Raw genomic sequence first — 21,483 nt, 5'->3', positions numbered from 1 at the left:
CAGGTCTCTGCCCTGTGCCGGAGCAGCCCAGAGGCTAGCAGCACTTAGAAACAGTCTTTGGAAGTAAAGGGATAGGAGGGCGGCAGTTCACAAAATGAGATCTCCAAAAGCTTCAAATGCTCCAAAAGCCGTTGCTCTAAAAACACCATGTTTGGGTAGCTTTGGTGCTGATATTTATTTCCATTCGGAAATGTTTGGACTTTCAGGGAAATCCTGCCTTGTAGCAACATGGTGCATCTTCTCTGGAAAACTGCAGGTGCTTGCCAGCGAGGCAGGCTGACCTTGCCCGAGGGCTAGATTCTGCAGCTGGATCTCTAGGGGATCCCCTGGACTTCTGTGTGAAGCTCCCTAAGCTCCAGGAGGACTTCACACAGATCCAAAGACTTCAGTCTTTGTACAGGCTGCATCCAAAATAACGAAGCCCAGGAGCATGTCCCGACTTTCCGGGGACGGGGGCTAGGGGTTGCCCCGCAGAACTACCTGCCTCGTGGTTCGCTTGCAGGCTGCATACGTGTTAGCGATGGGCTGTGCTGTCCAAGCGTGAGGAAAAGCTATTGACATCTGTGGCCTGACCCCTTGCGACCAGTTATTTCCATCTGCCCTTTTAGTGGCAAAAATAAACAGGAAACATTCACACCTCGCAGATCACACCCTTGGCAAAGAGCGGGCGCCGGTACCGGCGCCCTGTGATCCTGCTGCAGTAGCAGACCTGCCTGGTAGTGCTGTTCTTCACGGCTAGATGTTTTGAGAAACATTAAATGTGAGCTGCTGCTGCTTTCGGAGGAAAGGTTACATCTGGGGAGATTTACTGGTATTTAGAGCCACAGTAGTAGCAACTTTGTACTGCATTAGAGAACAACAGGGACCTGGGAAGGGTCGATTAGCTGCCCGAGTTCCTGGTTTGACGGACTGTGGGTGGTGGAGCGTCTTGGATGAGTTTGTTATCGAGAAATAGATGAATAGAGGCTGAAAGCGATGCTGTTTACTTGGCAAGTTGCAGGAAGGCGCTGGCTGTGATGGGCACCACTCTAAGAATTTGGAAAGGGAAAGAGAGTTGCCTGCAGGACTGATTAATATCAGATCTCTCTTCAAAACAGGTTGCAAGATGCAAACCCGCATGGGCGGGGATCATTAGCCGTAGCCAGTTCAGACCCAGTCCCTAGGCCGATTTGGTTTTAGCGGTGAGGCACCACATTTCTGCTAAGGAAAGGCTTTGCAGTGCAGCCCAAAGGGGTTAAAATTAAATACGAAGCCACAGTTCCTGTTTAATACTGAAAAGGAAGCATCAGGTGGAATCAAAACTGGAGATGGGTCTGGAGAAGCGGACCCGGGGTACCCTAAAAGAGACTTGGGATTTTGATACAGCTCTTATCAGTAAACCTGTAAGGATTTAATTTTAGAGAGGCTTTGTTTGACAGGTGGTATCATGCAGTGAGATGTGAATGTACATTGAATTATTTTGCAACGTCAGCATATACAAAACGAAGCAAAAGCCATGCACTGAATATTTCAGGCTCAAACTAGTTTGTGGGTCTACTTAGCTCAGCATCCTGTTTTGTCTGTTCAGACTTGAGACTGTCCTACCTGTCTGCGCTGAATCATGTTTACTTTTACCTATGAGCTACCAGTAGCACATTAAAGTGGTATCTTCTGTAAGCAGAGTGAATAGTTCATTAGAAGATCATTACAAGTGTTGTAATGGAAAATTGCTTTCCCAACTCTATTTAATGATCACTGGAGAAGACAAGAGCATGATCTAAAAAAACATAGGAGCCCAGACACCCATAGAAAGGAATAAAGTGGTTGCTTTGTGCCTTTAATTTTTTTTCACCTTGCTGGTGCATTAGTTCCCCAGATTCTGTAATGGAATAAGAGGTTGAAGAGGGGCCGCTCTCCTCAGTCGCTGCTCCTGGCTCCTGCGAGATTATTTCCACTGGGACAGATATTGTAGCTTTGTCTGCTTTTAAATCAACGTGAGCAGTGGGGTTCCACTATATCTCCAGGGAGACTATTTCACGCCATAATTGTCCAAATTGTCAAGGGGTTTTTCTGAAGTTCAGCCTAAACTTTTATTCTCCTGTAATTTTATCTTTTATTCTTCGCTATCTACCTCTTTTATTATATATGAATCTTAAACCTTTCCTTCCCCCCCCCCCCATTTTATACCTTTCTAACCATACTGTCCTCTCAGTCACCTCTTAGTAGTCACACATCCTTAGTGTGTAAGGGGAAGGTGTTTTAGTGGTCACTGCACAGAGAGGGGTTTCCTTTTCCAGGATTTAGCACATGACCATCTTCTAAATTTCTATTTGCATTTGCTTTTAAGCTCATTTGGACATCCAGTATGTTAGTTCCTAAATGAGAGGTGAGAGCTTTTAAAAATATTTTGGCATTGTGCCCTTTGAAAAATTCTCTTTTTGAGACTGAGCCAAAGCCTATGGGAATCAAAGGAAAGGTTCCCCTTTGTTACACTGCACTTTTTTGTATTTCTTCCAGAATCTTTTCCTCCGTTTTCTCCATTTGGATTCTCTTTTCTAAATTACCTCTCACAGCTTAAATGTGCCCAGCATCAGTCTGATGGCCACTGGGAGAACACCTTCAAAACATACCGAAGGAGGATGCTTCTCCTGACTGTGAAATGCAGGTCTTCCTTTTGACGTCCGATACGACGATTTCTGTGTTGGAAGCGCGCCAGAATTCCCTTGCGTGGCCTCTGCACTGAGCTGTTCAACTTTTGGCAGCTTCCAAGCTGCTTGGAAGCAAAAGCAGTGAAATGCAATCAATTTTTCTTTTCTTTTCACACGAATAGCTATTTAGTGAAATGCTGTGTCTTTATTTTTCAGAATCCAGGTATTGACATTGGGGATGTCTCTGAGAGAAAAGCATTAAGGAAGAGCTTAAAGTGTAAAAATTTCCAGTGGTATCTGGACCATGTTTATCCAGAAATGAGAAGATACAACAACACCATTGCTTATGGCGAGGTAATTAAGGCCATCCAGACTGATCAGACTGATAATATTTACTACTGGTAAGGCTTTGATGAGAAATAGCCTCCAAGAAGATAAATATGAATCAAAACCTACTGTTACTGTATAACTATATAAATGTATATGAATACGTTAGCAGTTTATTAAAAAAACCTATTTGGGGATTTATTTCTGATCTTGGAGATCCATATACAGTAGAATATTTTAATACCTTATTTACTGAATTGACACAAAATTATTTATATTACCCACTGAATCCATGGATTAAGTAGCTGAATATATAGTTTTAGTACATAGTCTTTATATAAAGCCCTTTGACTTAACCTCAGCCTAATTTCTTACGTGCTCTCTGTAGAATACAGTGCATTGTCGCAACTGATAAAGTAAGGAGACTCAATTCAATGTGTGTTGGCTTTGAGACAGTAGTAGGAATATGAAGACAGGCATTTATGGGAACTAATAATAATCAGTTGCAATAGATCACTTCTGGCATAATGACAGTTTGAGGAGGCCTGTTGTAGCACAGACCAAGCACCCCAGGCGGACATTAACTTTAACAAAATTTCCTTATCAAAGTTACTTAATGCCTTCCAGCTAAAACCCCGCAAAAGCAGTCTTTTTAAAGGCAGTGCTTCATTGCAGTTGCTCTATATGAGGAGACTCAAGAGACGACATCTGTGCCTTAACCAGACTCAGTAACTCAGTCATTATTTCACTTTGCGGCATGAATTCAGCAGTTTTTGCGCTCCTTCTGAAGTGTATCCTTGAATACCTGGCCGGTTAGTTTGCCAGCGCAGTGTCTCCTGCACCCATACAATGATTCAAAGGGGTTCCTTGTGCTAGTTAGATTTTTTTTTTCTAGCTTGTTGAGCAGTTCAAGTTTTTTTTTTTGTGGTGAAATATAAGCAATTTTGCACGGGTTCCAGGCTCCTGGCAACATACTGATGGCAGTCTAAAAATATGTTTGTTGCCACCACACGTAAAGATAAAGAACTCCAACGATAAAGAAAGCTGTGATCGAGAAAGTTGGCTTTTTTGAATTGTGATTATTATGTAAAAAAGCATAACATGGACCACTAATCTATGCTCGATTATGTCCAGTGATATAGTAAAATATGTTTACAGAATCACAGAATGGTTGAGGTTTGAGGGGACCTCTGGAGATCATCTAGCTTAACCCCCCTGCTCAAATACAGTCACCTAGAGCACGTTGCCCAGGATTGTGTCCAGATGGATATCTCCAGGGAAGGAGGCTCCACAACCTCTCTGGGCAACCTGTTCCAGTGCATCACTGCAGTTCACCTCCGGTCAGACAGGGCCATGTAACTATGCACCACAATATTCGTTTCCACAGCTTCGAAACAACAAGGCGAAAGACGTGTGTCTTGACCAGGGCCCCCAAGAGAACCACACAGCGATACTGTATCCATGCCACGGCTGGGGACCTCAGGTGAGGATTAACTCTGTGCGGGCTGCGTGGGCAAGTACCAAACAGGAGCTGGCAGGGGCTGCTTCAGGACGGAGCATGGACACGCTGTTGGCTGTGCTCTCAAATGATAAGGCACAGCTGCTTGTTAAAAATACCTCATATAAAAAGAAGCATCTTTTCCAGCTACTCTAAGAGCTGTTTGCTAGATTAAATTACCAGAATCGTGCTAGAGCTGTGAGTAAAAACAGCATTTAAAAAAAAAATCTTCTGGGCAAGGGTAAATAATGCATTTCCTTTCTTTTTCTACCGGCTGAGTAAAAGGTGCGAACTTGGAAAACAAATAAAGAGTGCTTTTTGATGGGATGATAAGTAGCCATTTCAACGTGGCAGTGATTTAGCTGTGGTTTTCTACCAGTCCTTTCACCTCTCCAAAACTTTAGGAGCAACCCAAAAGCTTCTTATCCTAATTTTAAACTCATCCTAAACTAACAGCTATGATTCCAAGATTTGCTCTAGATCTCTTAACTTTTAGAGGAAAAGTGATGTCAAACACTGAAAGTTGGTGATAATGAACTAATTCAGCCTTTTATGTAATTTTGTCTTTCATTATGTTTTAAAAAGAAAGCAACATCTTTACAGACGTGGAATGCTGCTGGCTTGGTAGCCATGGGGCTTAAATGGCGGTCTTTAGAGAAAACTGGATGCAGTGCTAGGTGTGTACGTGCAATCATCCTTAAAACGAGAGGCACAGACTCTGACAGTGTTTTCAGGATCTGCAGGCTCCAGGGGTGATTTACCAATTTCCCTGCTAGCTTTTCCTGCCCGTTTTTCTCCTATCTCTGCTTATATGCCCATGTTAGTCTTGTACTTAAATCCTGTGATCTCCTTTTTGTTCTTGTATGTCTGGTGGTCATCTTCTCTTCATGCAGATCCCTTATCAGAACGTTCTTCTCCTGTGTAATATTTTAGGAGAACATATGACATGTTTGCTTTTAGAAGTAGAATGGCTATCTTAAGACACGCATCTCTTTACGGATTATGACATGATCTTTATGGTCCTTGCCAAAATCAGGCCAGGCCTCCCTAAAGCTACAGAGCGATGGCACTTATTCTAGAAATTTTTGTTTCATCCAGCGACACTCTGGTTGGTTATTGCTGACTTTTTATGTACATGTCTAACTTGAACCTCTTGCTTTTCTTTGTGTTTCCCATGTTGCTGCTGTGACTCTATATATGAAATCTAGTCAAGGTGGGGAGGTAGCAGAAGTCTGAAAGCTAAATTCCTAGGCTAAAGCTGTCATCTAGATTCTCTCCAAAGAAAGAGAGAGGCACCAGGGAAGGAGACCCGTCACATCTCTCATGCATGGCATTGCTCCTGCCTCTTGCTCTCCATTGATGAGAGCAAGAGTCTTAAAACTTAGAGGCTTAACTTTGATTTGGGTGAGGTTAAGTGAGATGAAGTCCTCCCCGTTGTGCCAGAATACTGAATTAGGTTCATTTAAGGCCTAGATAGATTTTTCTTTTTATTCACAGGAAAACAAGTCAGCCTTTGAGTGTTTTAGGAAAGGACTGACTTTGCAGTGCGCAGATTCTGGTAACTGTAGTATATGCCGTACTTTCTTTCCTCACCCCAGTAAATCAGTTCTCTTCACCATTTACTTTAGTCTTGGCATCAAGGTGTTTATTACTCAGGATTTGGCAATGCTTTGCGACAGTTTATTTTAAAATCACTACCCCAAACTAAAGCTGTCTGTGCTTACACATGACACAGGGCTTTAGATGAGAACTGTTGGTCCGGCTAGGACACGTCTAAAGACCCGTAAGCGCCTAAATCCTCTTGAAATTACTGCATGATGGCAAACTGTTCAGATATCATTGAGATGAAGGAGCACAGAAGGGCATGCAGCAATGAGTAAAGGCTCAGATCCGTGCGACCTGATATACTGTTGTTGTTTGACCAGTTTGCTCTACCATCAAAGACAAGTCACTATATGAGGCCTTCATCTCATTGCAGAAGTGCATACGTTTCTTAGAAATACTCAACACAAATAATACTTTAATTCTTGGTCCCAAGTGCCCTCTAAGGCTACCGTCCACCAGCACTCCAGGGTCACTTGGTTCTAGTTGCAGATATGAGAAGCAAAACCTCTGAAGTTTGTTCTGCAGTGTCAATCAGTGTTACAAAAGAAAGCTCAGCACTGCAGGTGAATTCATTAAGATCAAAACTGTGAAATGTAACACAGTAAAGACCATCACATTATGTGCTCGCAGGTATTTACATAATAAAAAGCCTGCCTGTGAAAATCATTTTCTCCTGTGAACCAAGAAGAGTGCAGGGAGCAGAAGAAAACTCTCCTACCAGACAGTAGGGTTTCTCAAATTTTAGGGGGTAATTAATTTATTGGGTGGGTTTCTCATTTAAGCATCAGAGTTTTCCTGGCTGAAGCAAAGGCTGCTCAGACCCGTTTAGCTGGTTCCAGCTGCCTTGGAGCCCGTCTTGGAGCCATATCAAAGATTTTTGGTAAACTCAGTCTTTAAAATGGAGCCTTATTTCTTCAATCCGGTGGACATTACAGATAATAATAGTTTAGCTCTTACACGCTGCTTATCCAATCCGTACATGGGAGAGGTATGAGGGAGGGAGGTACTACAGTTGCTGCTTTTCAGGTGAGAAACACATATCAGAGTTCACAGCAAAATCATATAGCTGCTCCCTAGGTCTTGGGAACATGGAATCCCATTCCTGGTAGCGTTCCTAAGGCAGGATCTGATTTTTCTCGCATCTTAGAGGATTAGCTCATCAAATCTGGCTCAAAGCTTAGAGTATCAATCAGGGCCAAAGACGACAGGGTGTCAGTTCTCTCTTCTACAGTGGGCCTCAAATATGACTTAAACATATTTCTTAGCTTCTCTACATTTTTAATTCTCCAACTACAAAATGAGTTTAGCGGTATCCTGCTGCTAACGTCATCATGAGGAAAAGTGAGTGGAAGATTGAGATGGAGCCAAGTGGGTACTTAAAGCTGCAGGACACTTCAGTTATGGCAGCCTTGGTCAGTATCTCAGGGTCTAGGGTGCTCAAGGAGGGTCATTTTCCACTAGAAAGTGTATAGTGTGAGTGATAGGAATGTGCATAAAGAGCCTGTTCTCACAATATGGTCACCCTGGGCTTTCCAGGCTCACCAGGACTCAGTAGTCCCAAAGCTCATCAGAGCTTGAACTGCCAACTTCATGAGCCACCATGCCTAGGAAGCAGCAGCAAGGGTCACTGTGGTGGTTAAAAAAACGTAGTTTGGTTTATCCTTGCCTTTAGAGAAAGATCAGGCAACAGTGGCTGATTCACTCACTGCTAAACATAACCTAACTGTTAGGTTATGCCTTGCTTAAGTGTACACAATTTGTTCTTAAATGGCACCAACTGCTTATTGCATTTCCTGGTTGGAAATGTAAACCTTTAAGTACTCTTAAGTACGAGTATGAGAAACTGAATTAGTCTGACAATGTCTGCTAACCCTGGGTTAAGAGGAATGGCTAAAAGTAGATTTTTTTTTCCCCTTCAGCTGTTTTTGTGATTAAACTTAATGATGTTTTCTTTTCCTACATGACATTCTAAAGTAAAATGTTTCGTTGCTCCTGGTCCCCTTCATCTTGTCTGTTGCACAAGCTCGGCACAGATTTTTCTTCCTGTTCTTCTATATCCACGTTGTTGCTTTCCTCTCCAACTGAGAGCTAGTTCTTGGCAGTTCTTTTGTTTCAGAATGCATGCAATTAGTTTAACTCTTTGAAAAAGCTTTTTTTAAGTAGTTATCAGTGAACGCAGAAGCTTTGAAATTAGCCTTTTGCAAAAATGTGGGTGGGGGCACAGAAGAAATTGGACTTTCAGTGCTACTGTTTAATTAATAGGCTGAGTGTTCTAATTTATTATTGGAAATATAATTAGAAGTGATGTAAACATTTTGTTCAATTAGTTCACTTGCTATATATTTATATGTAAAAAACACAGGCATTGGCAATTCCTATTATTTGATCTTTCAGCACCTGAAAGCGTGCAGGGTGGTGCCTCTGTTCAATGTTAATATAGTGGTCTAAAATCTCCACTTCTGTTTTTGATATTATGGCTCATCCACATACGCATTGAAATCCATTTCACAATTACGGAACACGTTCCTCAGTGGCAGTGAATGAGGGTAAGCTGTAGGTTTTCTGATGGCATTTGAACAATGCAAGACCAACAGTGAGCCGTGGTTCCTGTTGCCTGCCACACCATGTAATGTTGGGGTTTTGTTACAAATTCTTGCTATTTCTGAGCAGTAGGTCCCCATGCTGTGCTACTCTCCATTATTGCTGTTGCATCTCATCTGTTGTGCATCATGCACTCATCTGTAGAAGAGTGGACCAGGGCAGAGAGAGGTAAGCGACCTCCTCTAATATGAATTGAGAGAGCTGAGGAGGCAGTACCGAGTCCAAAAATCAAAAGTAATGAGCTCAGCCTGAATCTGGGTGTTTTGGCAACCTGTCAAATCCTGACTGCAGACATTTAACAAAAAGCAACATTTGTACTTGTAAACTGTGCATCCAACTTCTGCTAGGAAGCTGCATGAGCTGATGCCTTTAAGGTTACTTACTCTAGCATGGCTTGGATGCCATAATTTCAGACAGAGTGGGTGGATTTCCTCTTAAATTTTATCGTCTAACCAGGCAGTAGCTGTCCTCTTTCAGTTTCCTGAGGTCCTTCCACAGCTGATGAATCTCTCTGGAGAGAGATTCGTCCGATGCAAAGCAAGGTGGCATGTATTATACCTTACGGTTCTGGTTTCTCTCCACTGATGACTGATACCTGGTTTAAGCTAAGCTTGTAGCATTTAGATGGATGGAGTTAGGTGAGATGAATCCCATGCCTAATGCTGAATGCAGATTAGATCTTTGCTTTTGCTCTCAGTAACATTGCTGTGGCATGTTGCTGTGGGGGAATTTTTTGTTTGTTTTTCTCGTCTGTTTATTTTTCCTTTAGCTTTCCATTCTCCCTGCTTTCATTCACTTCCAGGTTAAATCATTATCAGATTTCATGATGAAGTATCCTTTTATCCTGCAATTAAATTGAATCTGCTCTTGGATTCTCTCTTTTTTTTTTTCTTTTCTGATGGCTTCATCTTTTAAGTGATATATCATGAAAATACCTTGCTGTAATGATGTATTACACTAATAATATGGTAATACCTCATTGGAGTGACAGAACTATGGTGATATATTAAAATGATAGAAAGCACCATAATACTATAAAACTTAAGATAACGTTCACCCAGCAGAGCATTTCATTTAATTATAGGATAAAATATGTTTTGCCCATTTAAGCATCAGAACTTGGGGACAAAACCATCAATACTGAGATCATCCAGGACGCTGCAGTGTCAAGGGTGACAAAATAGCACATCGGGTTAAATTGTGTTAAAGAGAAAATACTGTACTCTTTACTTATAGTTACTAATTGATGATCTGCTCACTGCAGAAAGGAAGCTAAACAACCCTGAATTATTTTCCAATAGAGTCGATGAAGGTCATCAAGGGTTTTTATTTCCCAGGTACTAAGAAGTCTAATTACCTTTCTCCTGTCACAGGGAAGCAGCCAGCCAGAAACAGTAGCGAAGGAGATGTATTGTTAGCACAGACGTAGCGGTGGGAGATCAGGCCAAGTGATGCACCCGGGCACGTGGGTGGCCACATGCCACCGCTCTCCCGACATCGGCAGGGGCTGCATATTAGCATGGGGCAAAGCAGCCCCAAGCGTGGCAGCTGACAGTGGGGGCTGATCCGAGGTGCAGTGTTAGTTGGAAAGGTGTTTGTAAAGAGGGTGTAAGTAGTAGCCTAGGACTCAACTCTGCAGTGCTTTTCTCTGATTTTCTCTGGCCACAGGCTGCTTACCCCAGTTAAGGGGCTTAAGACCTTATCAACATTTACCTTTTTTAAATGGTTAGGACGGTAAAACTTTCAAAACTATTTTTGGAGAGTTTTTCTGGTCCTTCACCTTGCTCACTCTGACTTCTGTCTTGTCCTATGTTAGGTCTGATAATTACTTTAGGCATTTCCTCAGGGTGGTACCTCTGTTTTGGTTTATTTTCTGCTGAATTGCTCATATCCTTCACCCTTCATTCAGTTCCTTCCTTCCTTGGTCTGTTTTCTGGATGCTAGGAAACTTGTTTAACAGGTAAGGAGATGCATAGCAGATCACTGCTATGCAGTGAAAGGAAAGAAATTAAGATTTCGGTGACCAGCCTTTTCACAAAGGGAAGAAAACATGCTTTTATTGCATGAAATGTCACTAGTTATAACTGGTTGTACGACATGGTCTATCATTTACTTCCTGCGACTGGACTACACTTAAGAAAAATTTCCTCCTCTGTCAGCATAATCATTTCCTTCAAAAATGGCAAACTTACTTTTATTATCTTCAAGCACCATGATGACAGCATGAGAAAATTGTCAGTGACTAGAAAATAGCTATTACATCTCCAAGACGGTAACCTTGTTCAGGTACTTGCTGACGTAGGCGGGCATTTTTGGGGTGCCTGGTATGCTCAGCAATGAGATAATCCAGATCAATCCCTCCTGTTCTTCTTACAAAATGTTGGAGAGGAGAAAACTGATGTGGTCCAGCAGGAAAACATTTGGTTGAGAAGCTCATGTCGGGGCTCTTTGCATAAGGAGAAGCAGTGCAAAGGAAAGATTTATTTAGCTGATGTGGAGTGAATCAGTTATATTCCTGGGGAGGAGAGCAGGGCTTACGTGTTTGTTACGGAATCACAAAGTGGTTGAGGTTGGAAGGGACCTCTGGAGATCATCCAGCTCAACCCCCCTGCCCAAGGAGGATCACCTAGAGCACGTTGCCCAGGATTGTGTCCAGATGGCTTTTGAATATCTCCAAGGAAGGAGACTCTACAACCTCTCTGGGCAACCTGTAACAGTGCGCAGTCACCCTCACAGTAAAGAAGTTTTTCCTCGTGTTCAGACAGACCTCCCTGGGTCTCAGTTTGTGCCTGTTGCCTCTTGTCTTATTGCTGAGCATCACTGAGAAGAGTCTGGCTCCATCCTCAACACCTCCCCTTCAGATACTTGTACATATTGATCAGATACCCCCTGAGCCTTCTCTTCTCCAGGCTGAACACTCCCAGCCCTCTCAGCCTCCTTTACTGTGAGAGTGACTGAGCACTGGCACAGGTTGCCCAGAGAGGTTGTGGAGTCTCCTTCCCTGGAGATATTCAAAAGCCATCTGGACGCAATCCTGGGTAATGTGCTCTAAGTGACCCTGCTGGAGCAGGGGGGTTGGACTAGATGATCTCCAGAGGTCCCTTCCAACCTCAACCATTCTGTGATTCTGTGATGTTGAAATTCTGTCTAGACTGAAGATCTGCTAAAAGCTCAGGGCTTCCCAGAAGCTGTTTCTTGTAGATACAACATTCCCTTTCTTTCTACCTGCAAAACAGTTATTCCTCTGAAAGTGTCCCTGAGAAGCGGCCAGACTTTCAGTGCTGCACTCAGTTACCTGGCTGCTCGTTGCATTCCCTTTTTGTACTCCCTTCAGCCAAGAAGTGCAGTTATCCCTCGGATATTTTGCATTGATACTGAATATCCCTATGAGCACTGTTGGTATTGATCAGCCAGAAACCTCTCACTATTAGTCCTTGTTCTTTTAACTTTCATATGTAGCCAAAGGATAAAATCTCACCGATCGCTTTTCACATTGATCAGTGTCTGGAGCTGTGCCAGCCATGTTTTAAGAGTGCAACTCTGTTGGAAATGATAAGTTTTGAGAGGGTGAATTGCTGCCACCATTCAGAATGTTTTAAAAACAATGGAATGTGCAATTTATTAGTATTAGAAAGTATTTTTATGGCATCTCAATTTCTAAATAAGGCTACGGTCTTATGTGAACCCAATGAGTTGAGCTGTTGCAGTAACTGAGGAGATTTTATCTGGGCGTACAGCTGGTACGATTTCAGGCGCAAATAAGCTGTATTAAGGAAAGCCTCCCTTTCCTCCAAGGAAGTGTGAGCTCATCGAGGAATTATTGTTTATCTGCTCCCATAATTAGCCTGAAGATGATGATCTCCTAGGCCGCTCTCCCAGGACTTCTGAGGGTGCCTCTCTTGTGCCATTGTGCACAGGAGGTTGTACCTTCTGTAAGCCTCACGCTTGCTTGCCGAGCGTAGTTCCTTTCTTCTGACCTGCTTCGAGAGCTGCTCTTTAACATGTTGTTCAAGCCAGTACCTGGTTATATGACGGATACCCCTCCCATTTCTTACCTGGCAAATTCAAAACCCCATCTTACTTGGCAAATCCTGGTAGAAAGTGCTAGCCTATGCTCCCCATAGCTACAGGCAGGGCTATCTTGAACGTGGACCTCTGCTCTGCATTTTCTTCCCTTGCATCATTCAAGAAAGACCAAGGTAGCAGGATCAGTGCCTCACTGCAAGACTCTTTTTTGCCTAAAAGCTTGACCTCCTGCCTTCTGCCTTGTAATTAAAACTGCCAGCTGTCATGGTGGACTTGCTCCAGAAAGGAAGAAAATAATGGTAAAAAACAATTAAGACATCAAAGACAGTATTTTCCAACATGGTCATAAGACTTAGGAGCTTGCACTTGTAAGTCACCTGGGCATTTTTGGAATAATCACTCTCAGCATTGAAGCGCTGAGAAGGAAAAGGCTTGGAAGCCTGGAACAGTTGTCACTGCAAGCTCTGTTTTGGTTGACGGAGAAGCAGATCAAGCGTTATGCAGTAGGCTAGATCCAGAAGCATGTCTTGGGCTTTATTTATCTGGCTATTGTACACAGTAGATGACACATCTAATAGATGCACTTAATGCATTTTTCATAATATCCATGTTTGCTTTTCAGCTCATTTCATCTCCCTGCATCTCCTTCTTCCCTCCCCATCCCCCCACTCCTTTCCTCAGGAAAGATTTGATTTTTGCTCTACTTATTTTTCCCACCACATTAGGCGATAACATGTAAGAGCAGAAATCATGTTGCCTTGTGGGCATCAAGCCAACTGTCTAAAGACAAGCTGCCAAACATAATAAAAAAAAGAAAGTTTTTAACATGCTAATTATGTACATGGTAACAAACATTTCAGAAACCAGATAGAGTAACTTGCACTGCCCATTTGGGACCCCTAGATGGGTTTCTTCACCTTAGTCCCTCAAGGAAAAGTCTTGTTTCTTTTGTCTTTTCCATTTTATTCCTCTTTAAGATAAGTGGCCTCATCCTCTCTGTTGGTGCTCAAATACTAATTGAGATAAGTTGTGTGGTTAAAAACATGCTGACAGTCTGCAACCACTGCCTTCCTCAAGGCTTGGCTCATCAAAACATCCAACTGAAAAACCAAATAATCTGGATTTGAGCCTTTCAGCTGTCTCAGAGATGGCCATGGAATAAGTCTCGTGTTGCACTCGCCTCGCACGTGAGGCAGCTCCCTTGCCGGGAGCCAGGTGTCAGCTCTGCCCTGCGCTAGTGTAGCTGTACGGCGCGGTTGGCCACGTCGCGAGAAGCACGCCCATACGTGCTCCCCGCTGTGTTTGCACAGCTGAATCCATCTTCGGCTGGGGGTGATACCACTGGCGATTGGACCTCTGCAAGATGTAGAGTAGCTAAGGCCTTGCTTCGATACACAACATGGTGAAAAGCGTAACTGTGCCAGCAGCTGGGAACACTGTGCTTTAGGCACCCATCCCAAGGAAGAGGGACAGGCACACAGGCCAGCCGGAGGATCGGGCGCACCTTCGACCAACATAGTGAAGGAAAGGCAAAATCAGATTCAAGTATCATAACCGTATCTGCTGTTACTAGCTCAAGTCAAACTCTTTGACATTGTTTTAACTTGATTTTTCAGTGTTTAATTATTCTAACAGAGATAGCCCGAACTCCCAGCGTGATTTACTGCCGCTTTTTAAACATCTGGGTCACAGATATGCTCAGTTAATTAACGTGCTGAATACTCCTCATTTGTCTGCTAGATAATAGATTGATTCATAATTTAAATAAGCAGCTGTATATATCTTTCCCCTGAACTAGAAAAGGCAGGCTGCTGTCACTCAGCTCTTTTCACTCCTGAATCTAAATATGTTTAGGGAAATATTTTGGTGGGATTCCTTAAACACTGCATATATCTCGGCCCTTTGTCTGGAGCAGCCGTAGAGGCAGTAGGACTGTCTCTGAGCCAGCTGTGTGCACTGCCTGCAGAGCACCCTCGGGAGCACTCCGACACACCGGAGTTTGACCGCAGTCGGATGCTGGTGATGTTCCAAGCGTTTAGATGTGATCCTGTGCTTGAGCCTTCTCTCCAGTGTCAAACCGTGTGGGAGATTTGGGACCGCGTCCCTGAGGAACGGGGCTAATTGGTATGGGACCCCCCTTTGGCTAACGTTCCTGCCTGGCTGCTATTGCGGTTGCTGGGGGGCTGCTCCAAACATACCCGCAACATCATTTACAGGCCAAAGTGGGAATGGCTCGCCAAGCGCAGGAGGGGCAACAGAATGGGCCAGCATGCCTGACCTAGCAAGCTGGCTCCAGCCTAAAACCTGGGGGAAATCATCAATCACCCCAACCCACAGAGCATTTAGGCTCCAAGGAGGCTGGAGGCATCGGCCCTGTGATGGAGTTAAGGCTCAGAGTTAATCTCTTCCTTTCCCTGTGCCCCAACTCCTCATCTACGTCTGCGTCTGCAAAAAACAAAACGACAGGGAAAGAAGGCTAGAGAAAGTTTTTTCCCCCTCTTGTCAGTTCTATTTGCGCTATGTACCATCCTCACAGGTTTTTTCCGGGGTTCTACATAGTTGTTATTTCCAGTGTGGGTTTTTAACGACACCCAAAGCTACTGATAGTGTTCTTCTTCTTCTTCCCTGCCCCGCAGCTTGCACGCTACACCAAGGAGGGGTTCCTTCATCTCGGTGCCCTCGGGACCACGACTCTTCTACCCGATACTCGCTGTCTGGTGGATAACATGAAAAGTCGTTTCCCTCAGCTCCTTGATTGTGAAAAGGTCAAGAGCAGCCTCCATAAGCGCTGGAATTTCATACAGGTTTGTTATGGGTCCACCGTCAGATGCTTCTTCTCCCCTTGCCTGCCCATGGCCTGTGTCACACAGTCTTTGGTGCGGGAGCTGTTCATCGCCGGGGAGGAGGGCAAAAAACAAAATGGTCCAACGCAGTACCAGGTGCCAGGGCCTCTTACAGCAAAGGGAAAAGGTTAAGAGCAATTGGAGGCAGGGGCAGTATTGTAGGAGAGGTTCCAGGATAAGTTTCCCTTTTCGTTACCCTCAGAGGGATACAGTCTGCACTGTCGTTGACTTTCAGGTTTGTTTCTTACAGATAACCTAAGGTTAGGTACGTGAAAACACAGTACCTTTGTCCCAAAGCATACGGTGAACAATACACAGACTAAAGAAATGTTAGAGATTTGTATTATCATGTTGAAGGTTCCTCTATTCAATGCCCGTTGATTATTTTAGAAATTATTGTATGGTTTCAATTGCTTTACTGCTCAAGTAAGTGCTGTGTGCTTTCTAGCAAAGCACAAGGACATAGTTTCTGTCTGGGGCAGTGTTTAGTCCTGGCTTTCTTCACCAACATATCCACCCATGTCTTTAATTTTAGAACGGTGCCATCTTGAACAAGGGAACAGGACGCTGCTTGGAAGTGGAGAACAGAGGAATGGCCGGCATTGACCTGATTCTTCGCAGCTGCACAGGACAAAGGTGGACGATTAAAAATTTCATCAAGTAAAGGGAGGAAGAGTCAAAAGAGTTTCAGTTGAAACACAGCAGACTTGGACTGATGAGACTGGACTCCTTTGGAAAGGAAGAAGTATCAAAACAGAGCTTTATTCATGTTATTAGGAGAGGACATGGGGAAAATGGGCATTTGTGTCTTTTTATTTTATTGTATATTAGTCTCCCACAGATGATTCCGACTGAGTGAAATTGGGTCAGAACTGCTATTTTCTTCTAGCAAGCACTCTAAAAGGTATCAGTTATTTCTGCTGGAATGACTGTAATAAGCTCATGCAGTCTTGTGATTGTTTCACTGACAAGGAATTGTTGCGTTCCCAGATAATTTTGCGTTCTTATAAAGGGCCAGGTAGGTTTACACGGTGGTCAGGGTAACAAACCTTGGATATACCTGCCTGGCAAAAGTGAGAACACTTGTGTGTTTGTGCAAGGAAAGGATCGCCAAGCCCCAAATGAGTTGCATTCAAATGACTTGGTGTTCTACTAGGTCTTCTCTCTTTTCCCTCTCCCACCACTGCTTCCACCAGCCCCTTTCTTGACTCTTGAAGAGGCCTGCTTCAAAGCAAGGCTCTCAGAGAACCCCCTGTAGCTCCCATGGGACTTTCCCACCCTCGGTCACAGACATCATTACACAAAATCATACAGAATAAAAATACTGATCTTGTATTGTCCCTTCCCTAACACATGTGCTGCTTTTGGCCAAGCCAGTCCCAACAGCATGTTTCCCTCTCCTGCATGGATTGTCCTGAACAGGTTCCCCTTGGAAAAAACCGTGGATGTTTTCCCACAGGCTGCTGCCCTCTGGCTCAGGCTGTGGTTGACTGCCCATTTTGGAATCGATCCGCCACACTCCTGCTGAGGAGGGCTAGCACGATGCTTCCTGCCCCACTGGTGACCCGGCAGTTGGACAGCAAGATGTTGCCCATCTGGGAGCATGGTGAGCTGCAGATCTGCCTTGCTCTCCCAGCTGAGCAGCTGGCCTAGGAATGGCCCTTTGGTGACCTACCTTTGTGCTTTTGTTGCTCTTTTCTTCTGAAAGTGAGGATGGATTTGTTAGTGTGTGGAACATGCTGAGGAGAGGTAACACGAGAGAAAGTCCTGCTCAGGCTTCCCTCCCATGGAGGCTATAGGATTTGTTTTCAAAGAATCCTTGCTCTGAAAGAAGAAAATAATAAATAGTCTCCTTGCCTTTGTAGTGATGTAATTCTCCTGCTGAGGCCTGAGCACACCTATCTTGCCTGGTCAGTGTATGGCTGTGGTCAAGGCCCACTCAAAGCAGTGTGTGTTTCCGCAGTCTTTCCTGAGTGATGGAGAAGTAAGGGAAGGGAGAGAGAGGTAAAGAGACCAATAAATAGCAGCGTGGCAGAAATTCTTGATCTTGCAGTCCCTTGAGGCTTAATAATACATCACCACAGTGGTGACAGTCTCACTTGCTTTTTCCGGCCCACGAGAATCTTGGCTACCAAACCTCCCCAGCCATCATGGGAGACTGTTGGTTTGGGGTCCTGGTATCTGGCTGACTGAGAAAGGGAAACGTGGTCATGCAAGTCGGTGTTTTACATGGATGCTAGACTAGTCCACAGCAGGCTTTGTTCTCTGGAGAGGAGAAGCTAGCCCATCTCCTGTCCTTTTCATGGAATAATACTTTTTCTGGTTGCCCTCTGGCTAGGGTTCACTAAAATATGTTAATATATGAGATGTATGTGTAAATATGTTTCCCAAAGACGGGATGTGCACAGAGTTGTTTGCTGCAGAGCACTCATGCCTGTCTTCCATTTGCATCAGGATGAAGCTACCTTGATGTTAAATGAGTTTAATTTTCAGTGCCATGCAGCAGATTTATAACTGATGTTTTAGTAATTTATTGAACAGAAGCAGATTTATTTCATTGTTCCTTCTACGGCCATGAGCATCACATAGGACTGATTGTTCACTTATGCTTGACAAGACTTCCTCATCCATTGGGGTGGTCTCAGATTTTTTTTCTCTTGCCTTTCTTAATGAAGTAAAACTTCTTAGTTGTCCTGAATTGCAAAGTAGGGAGTCAATGTAGAGTTTTGCTCTCTTACTCGCTGTTGCATCATCTCTTGTGTAATAAATTTTAGCACTTAAAAAAACCAACATGATCACAATGTCTTTAGATGCATGATGTATTTCCCCTTGCATATGTTGCTGCCTTTTAAGAAAAGCAATTTACTGATGAAGTGGGCTCCAGGAAGATGTAGGGGATTTGTGACTTAACAGTTAATGGTCCAAATAGTAAAATGCCCTGTAGTTGAGTAATGAATTTGCTGTCAATCATCAGTGGAGTCACATACTGTTTAGTGCTGGGAAAAAAAAGCCCAAACGTTTTAGGATAAACAACCAAGAAGCCCTTGGATGCTGCCTTAGATATAATTTAAGATTCCAAGTTGAGCGCTACTCCTGCCAGTGCTCAGGGCTCCAACAGATGGGTTTTGTCAGATTTAATTGTGATGGTGTAAGGTGTTACTGCCCCCAGCCTTCCATCTGGTTCATCTGCTGGAGGTTTCTGTCCCATCACAGTCAGCAGAGATGAATGTGCAGCTGCACCTCCACTACCGTAATTCACGGTACACACTTCAGCCACCCGGAAAGAGGGATTTGCTCTATTTAACACGCTGGATTGTCAGCTGAAGTCACTTAGGAAGGGCCACATGGCTCTGCTATGGCATCCATAGCCGCTGGCAGAAGTTGGGGTGGACTGCCTTGCCAGAGAGCATCTTCACATGCTCCATGGGATCAGTGTTGCCTGTCGGAGGTGACGTTTTACTTGCATTTGTGAGCTTGCCTGCAGGTGGCGGGGGAGACACATATGAGCTGGTGACAGGAATCCTATTGGTGACGGGCTCTTTAAGTCTTTAAAAAATGTGTAAGGTTCAGAGAGGCGTTCACAATCCTTGAAGAAAGTAAAAGTCTGAGCACCTAAATGGAAGGGGACAATGGAAATGAACAGTTTTGTTCCAGGACCCTCAGGTGGTGCAGAAACTCTTTTGAGGTGGTTTGTCCATTCTCGCTGGCATACATAGAAGGCTTTAAAATGACTGAAGAGAAGCAGTGCTAATGAAATCAGGATTAAAAGCCAGAATTTTATCTGCCGTGTCCATGTAACTGAAGTTCTGTTCTTACATTAGACTGTGGCATGCAGAGATGATTGCTGAGGCCAAGACTTGAGAGCCGTACCCTCCTAAGCCTTAGAAATCTCTCTTAGGAATCTGGATCTAAATGTTGCATCTTGCGCTTATCTCTAAAAATATGTTAATTGCTTTAAAAAGTGGTATCAAAGTGGTTCTTATTAAATATATGATTTGAGTCTTGCCTCTTGAGTGATTTTAAGAAGATTTACTGCTGATGAGATAGAGGCAGTCATTCTTCTCTTGTTACTTATTTAATAGAAAAGTGTTGCTGTTTCAATGGAACTTCCATTTTAAAAAGAAATGGAAATGAAGGAGAAATCAAGAGAGATGGCCGATGCAGATTAACCTCCAATTTCATCCATCCATGCGGGCTGTCACTCACCAAGATAATGCAATTACATTCAAGAAGCTGAAAAGAGACATTACATGGTAAAAAGCATTGCTTGCAAATGAATTATTGTACCCAGGCTGGATGTTCCTAACAGTAACTTGAAGCCTGGTGCGACCTTTAGACCTCGTCTCATCTTTTCATAGACACAAGTTGGCCAGTGATGTGATGTTCCTATAAGGACAGCAAAGGTAAGTTACTATGGGGAGATGCACAGATATGCCCATGGAGTAGGGTAGCATGTGTGCGTGTGCACCCCACCATCAAGGGCACCTTTGCAGTTTTCCTTTTAGGAGCAGCAGCAGTGTTACTCTGAGCTGAGGACGCTGCAGGCTGTTAACATGAGTCCAGGTAAATGCAGCCTTGAACCTACGCTTGGGGCTGTTTCTGTAGAGCATAGTAAATAAGGCTCCATCGCTGAATGTCCCATTTGCACCCATGGTTCCCTTTTGAGATTGATGAAAGAAGACCTGTTTTCTCATTGTTGCATGCATTTTATAAGCTCAAGACTTTCTAAGGGGAAAGGTCCAGGTTTTAGAGAGAACTGTACAATCCAATGATGTGCTTTATGGAAGATTGAAGTCAACAATGAGCTCTTATTCTTTAGTTATTCTTTCGATCCCCTTAGTGAGATTTTTGCTGCCGCCCTGGGCAAATAGCCAAACTTTCAGAAAGTTCACTCCAAGCCCTCAAATGAAGTTAAACTGCTTTCATTTCAAAGTCAAAGGTTTAACTCATGGTCCCCCAATAGAAAAGCCTCTCTGCTTGACCACTAAGCAATTTAGGCACTCATCCACAGCTAATGGATGTAGAGTGAAGCGCTCCACTATGCAATGTGAAATTAGGCGTTTTGAAATCTCTGCAGCTAGCCTTTGCAGATGAGAAGCCGTCTTGCATTGGTTCAGGGAGGGGAGAAAGCATATGTGACCATTAGGAATCTCAGCTGGATTTCCAAGGACATCTGGATAAAGTATAAGGGTCCTTCCCTGTCGCTGTTGAACCAAAGTGTTTTGTAGATGGTCCTCTAAGCACCAGAAAAAAATTTTGTAGCATTTAGGGACATAAAGCTTCCAGCCCCATCAGCCTAGTGACAGAAAGGTGAGGTGTTGAAAGGTCAGAGTCTGGTAGCTGAGGATGACCTTGTGTTTTTGGAGGAGGTAGTTTCTGAAATCAGTGTGCTTATATGTAAAAAACCAAATTATTAATCTCTTTAAACCTTCTTATGGGCAGGAGCCACATGACACGCTGCAGCCAGGGAAGCTGTTTGGGTCAGTCAGGTTTGCAGCTGTGTCAGTGTTGGTGGGACCAGGATCTCAGATGGAAGAGCATATGTGTTTTGTTTAGAAACAAAATGACTGCATCCTTCTAATAATAGATTCAAATAAAACAGTATAGCAGAATTGACGAGCTTGAAATCCCAGCTCTGCAATCTCCATTTATCCAGGATATCTTGTCAAGAGCAGGTGGTTTAAATGCCGCATCCCCCAGAGATATTTGCAATAAATGTCGTTGTCTCAGCTAGAGGAAGCAGCTGGTATCATCCATGCTTCTGTGTCTCCTCAACCCAAGGAAGTCTCACCTATGGGCTGAGGCAGTATTTATAGCAGAAAAAAGAGGTCAGTTCCTATTTAAAGGACTGCTAGCTCAGATTACCTGCCTGTCATGAATCCCAGCTGAGAATCTGGCCCGAGTGCTTTGGGTCACCCTCCAAGCTGAGATAGCTGGACAGTGGTTGTTCTCAGCA

At 43.7% G+C, this 21,483-nt stretch overlaps 1 protein-coding gene across 1 annotated transcript in view; it reads left to right on the top strand.

The window, feature by feature from the left end:
- Positions 1-19,526, top strand: part of GALNT17 (polypeptide N-acetylgalactosaminyltransferase 17) — a 223,771-nt gene extending 204,245 nt beyond the window's left edge. Inside the window, exons 8-11 of the mRNA XM_009678155.2 lie at positions 2,844-2,981; positions 4,342-4,437; positions 15,321-15,488; positions 16,063-19,526. Coding sequence (XP_009676450.1) covers positions 2,844-2,981; positions 4,342-4,437; positions 15,321-15,488; positions 16,063-16,191 — 531 coding nt within the window. The 3' untranslated portion in view covers positions 16,192-19,526. The remainder of the gene's footprint in view (positions 1-2,843; positions 2,982-4,341; positions 4,438-15,320; positions 15,489-16,062) is intronic.
- The last annotated feature ends 1,957 nt before the right edge of the window (positions 19,527-21,483 follow it).

The sequence above is a fragment of the Struthio camelus genome, chromosome 16, assembly GCF_040807025.1.
Source record: "Struthio camelus isolate bStrCam1 chromosome 16, bStrCam1.hap1, whole genome shotgun sequence".
Classification (NCBI taxonomy): domain Eukaryota; kingdom Metazoa; phylum Chordata; class Aves; order Struthioniformes; family Struthionidae; genus Struthio; species Struthio camelus.
Note: the sequence above shows the minus strand (reverse complement) of the source record. Positions and strands in the feature narration are given on the sequence as shown.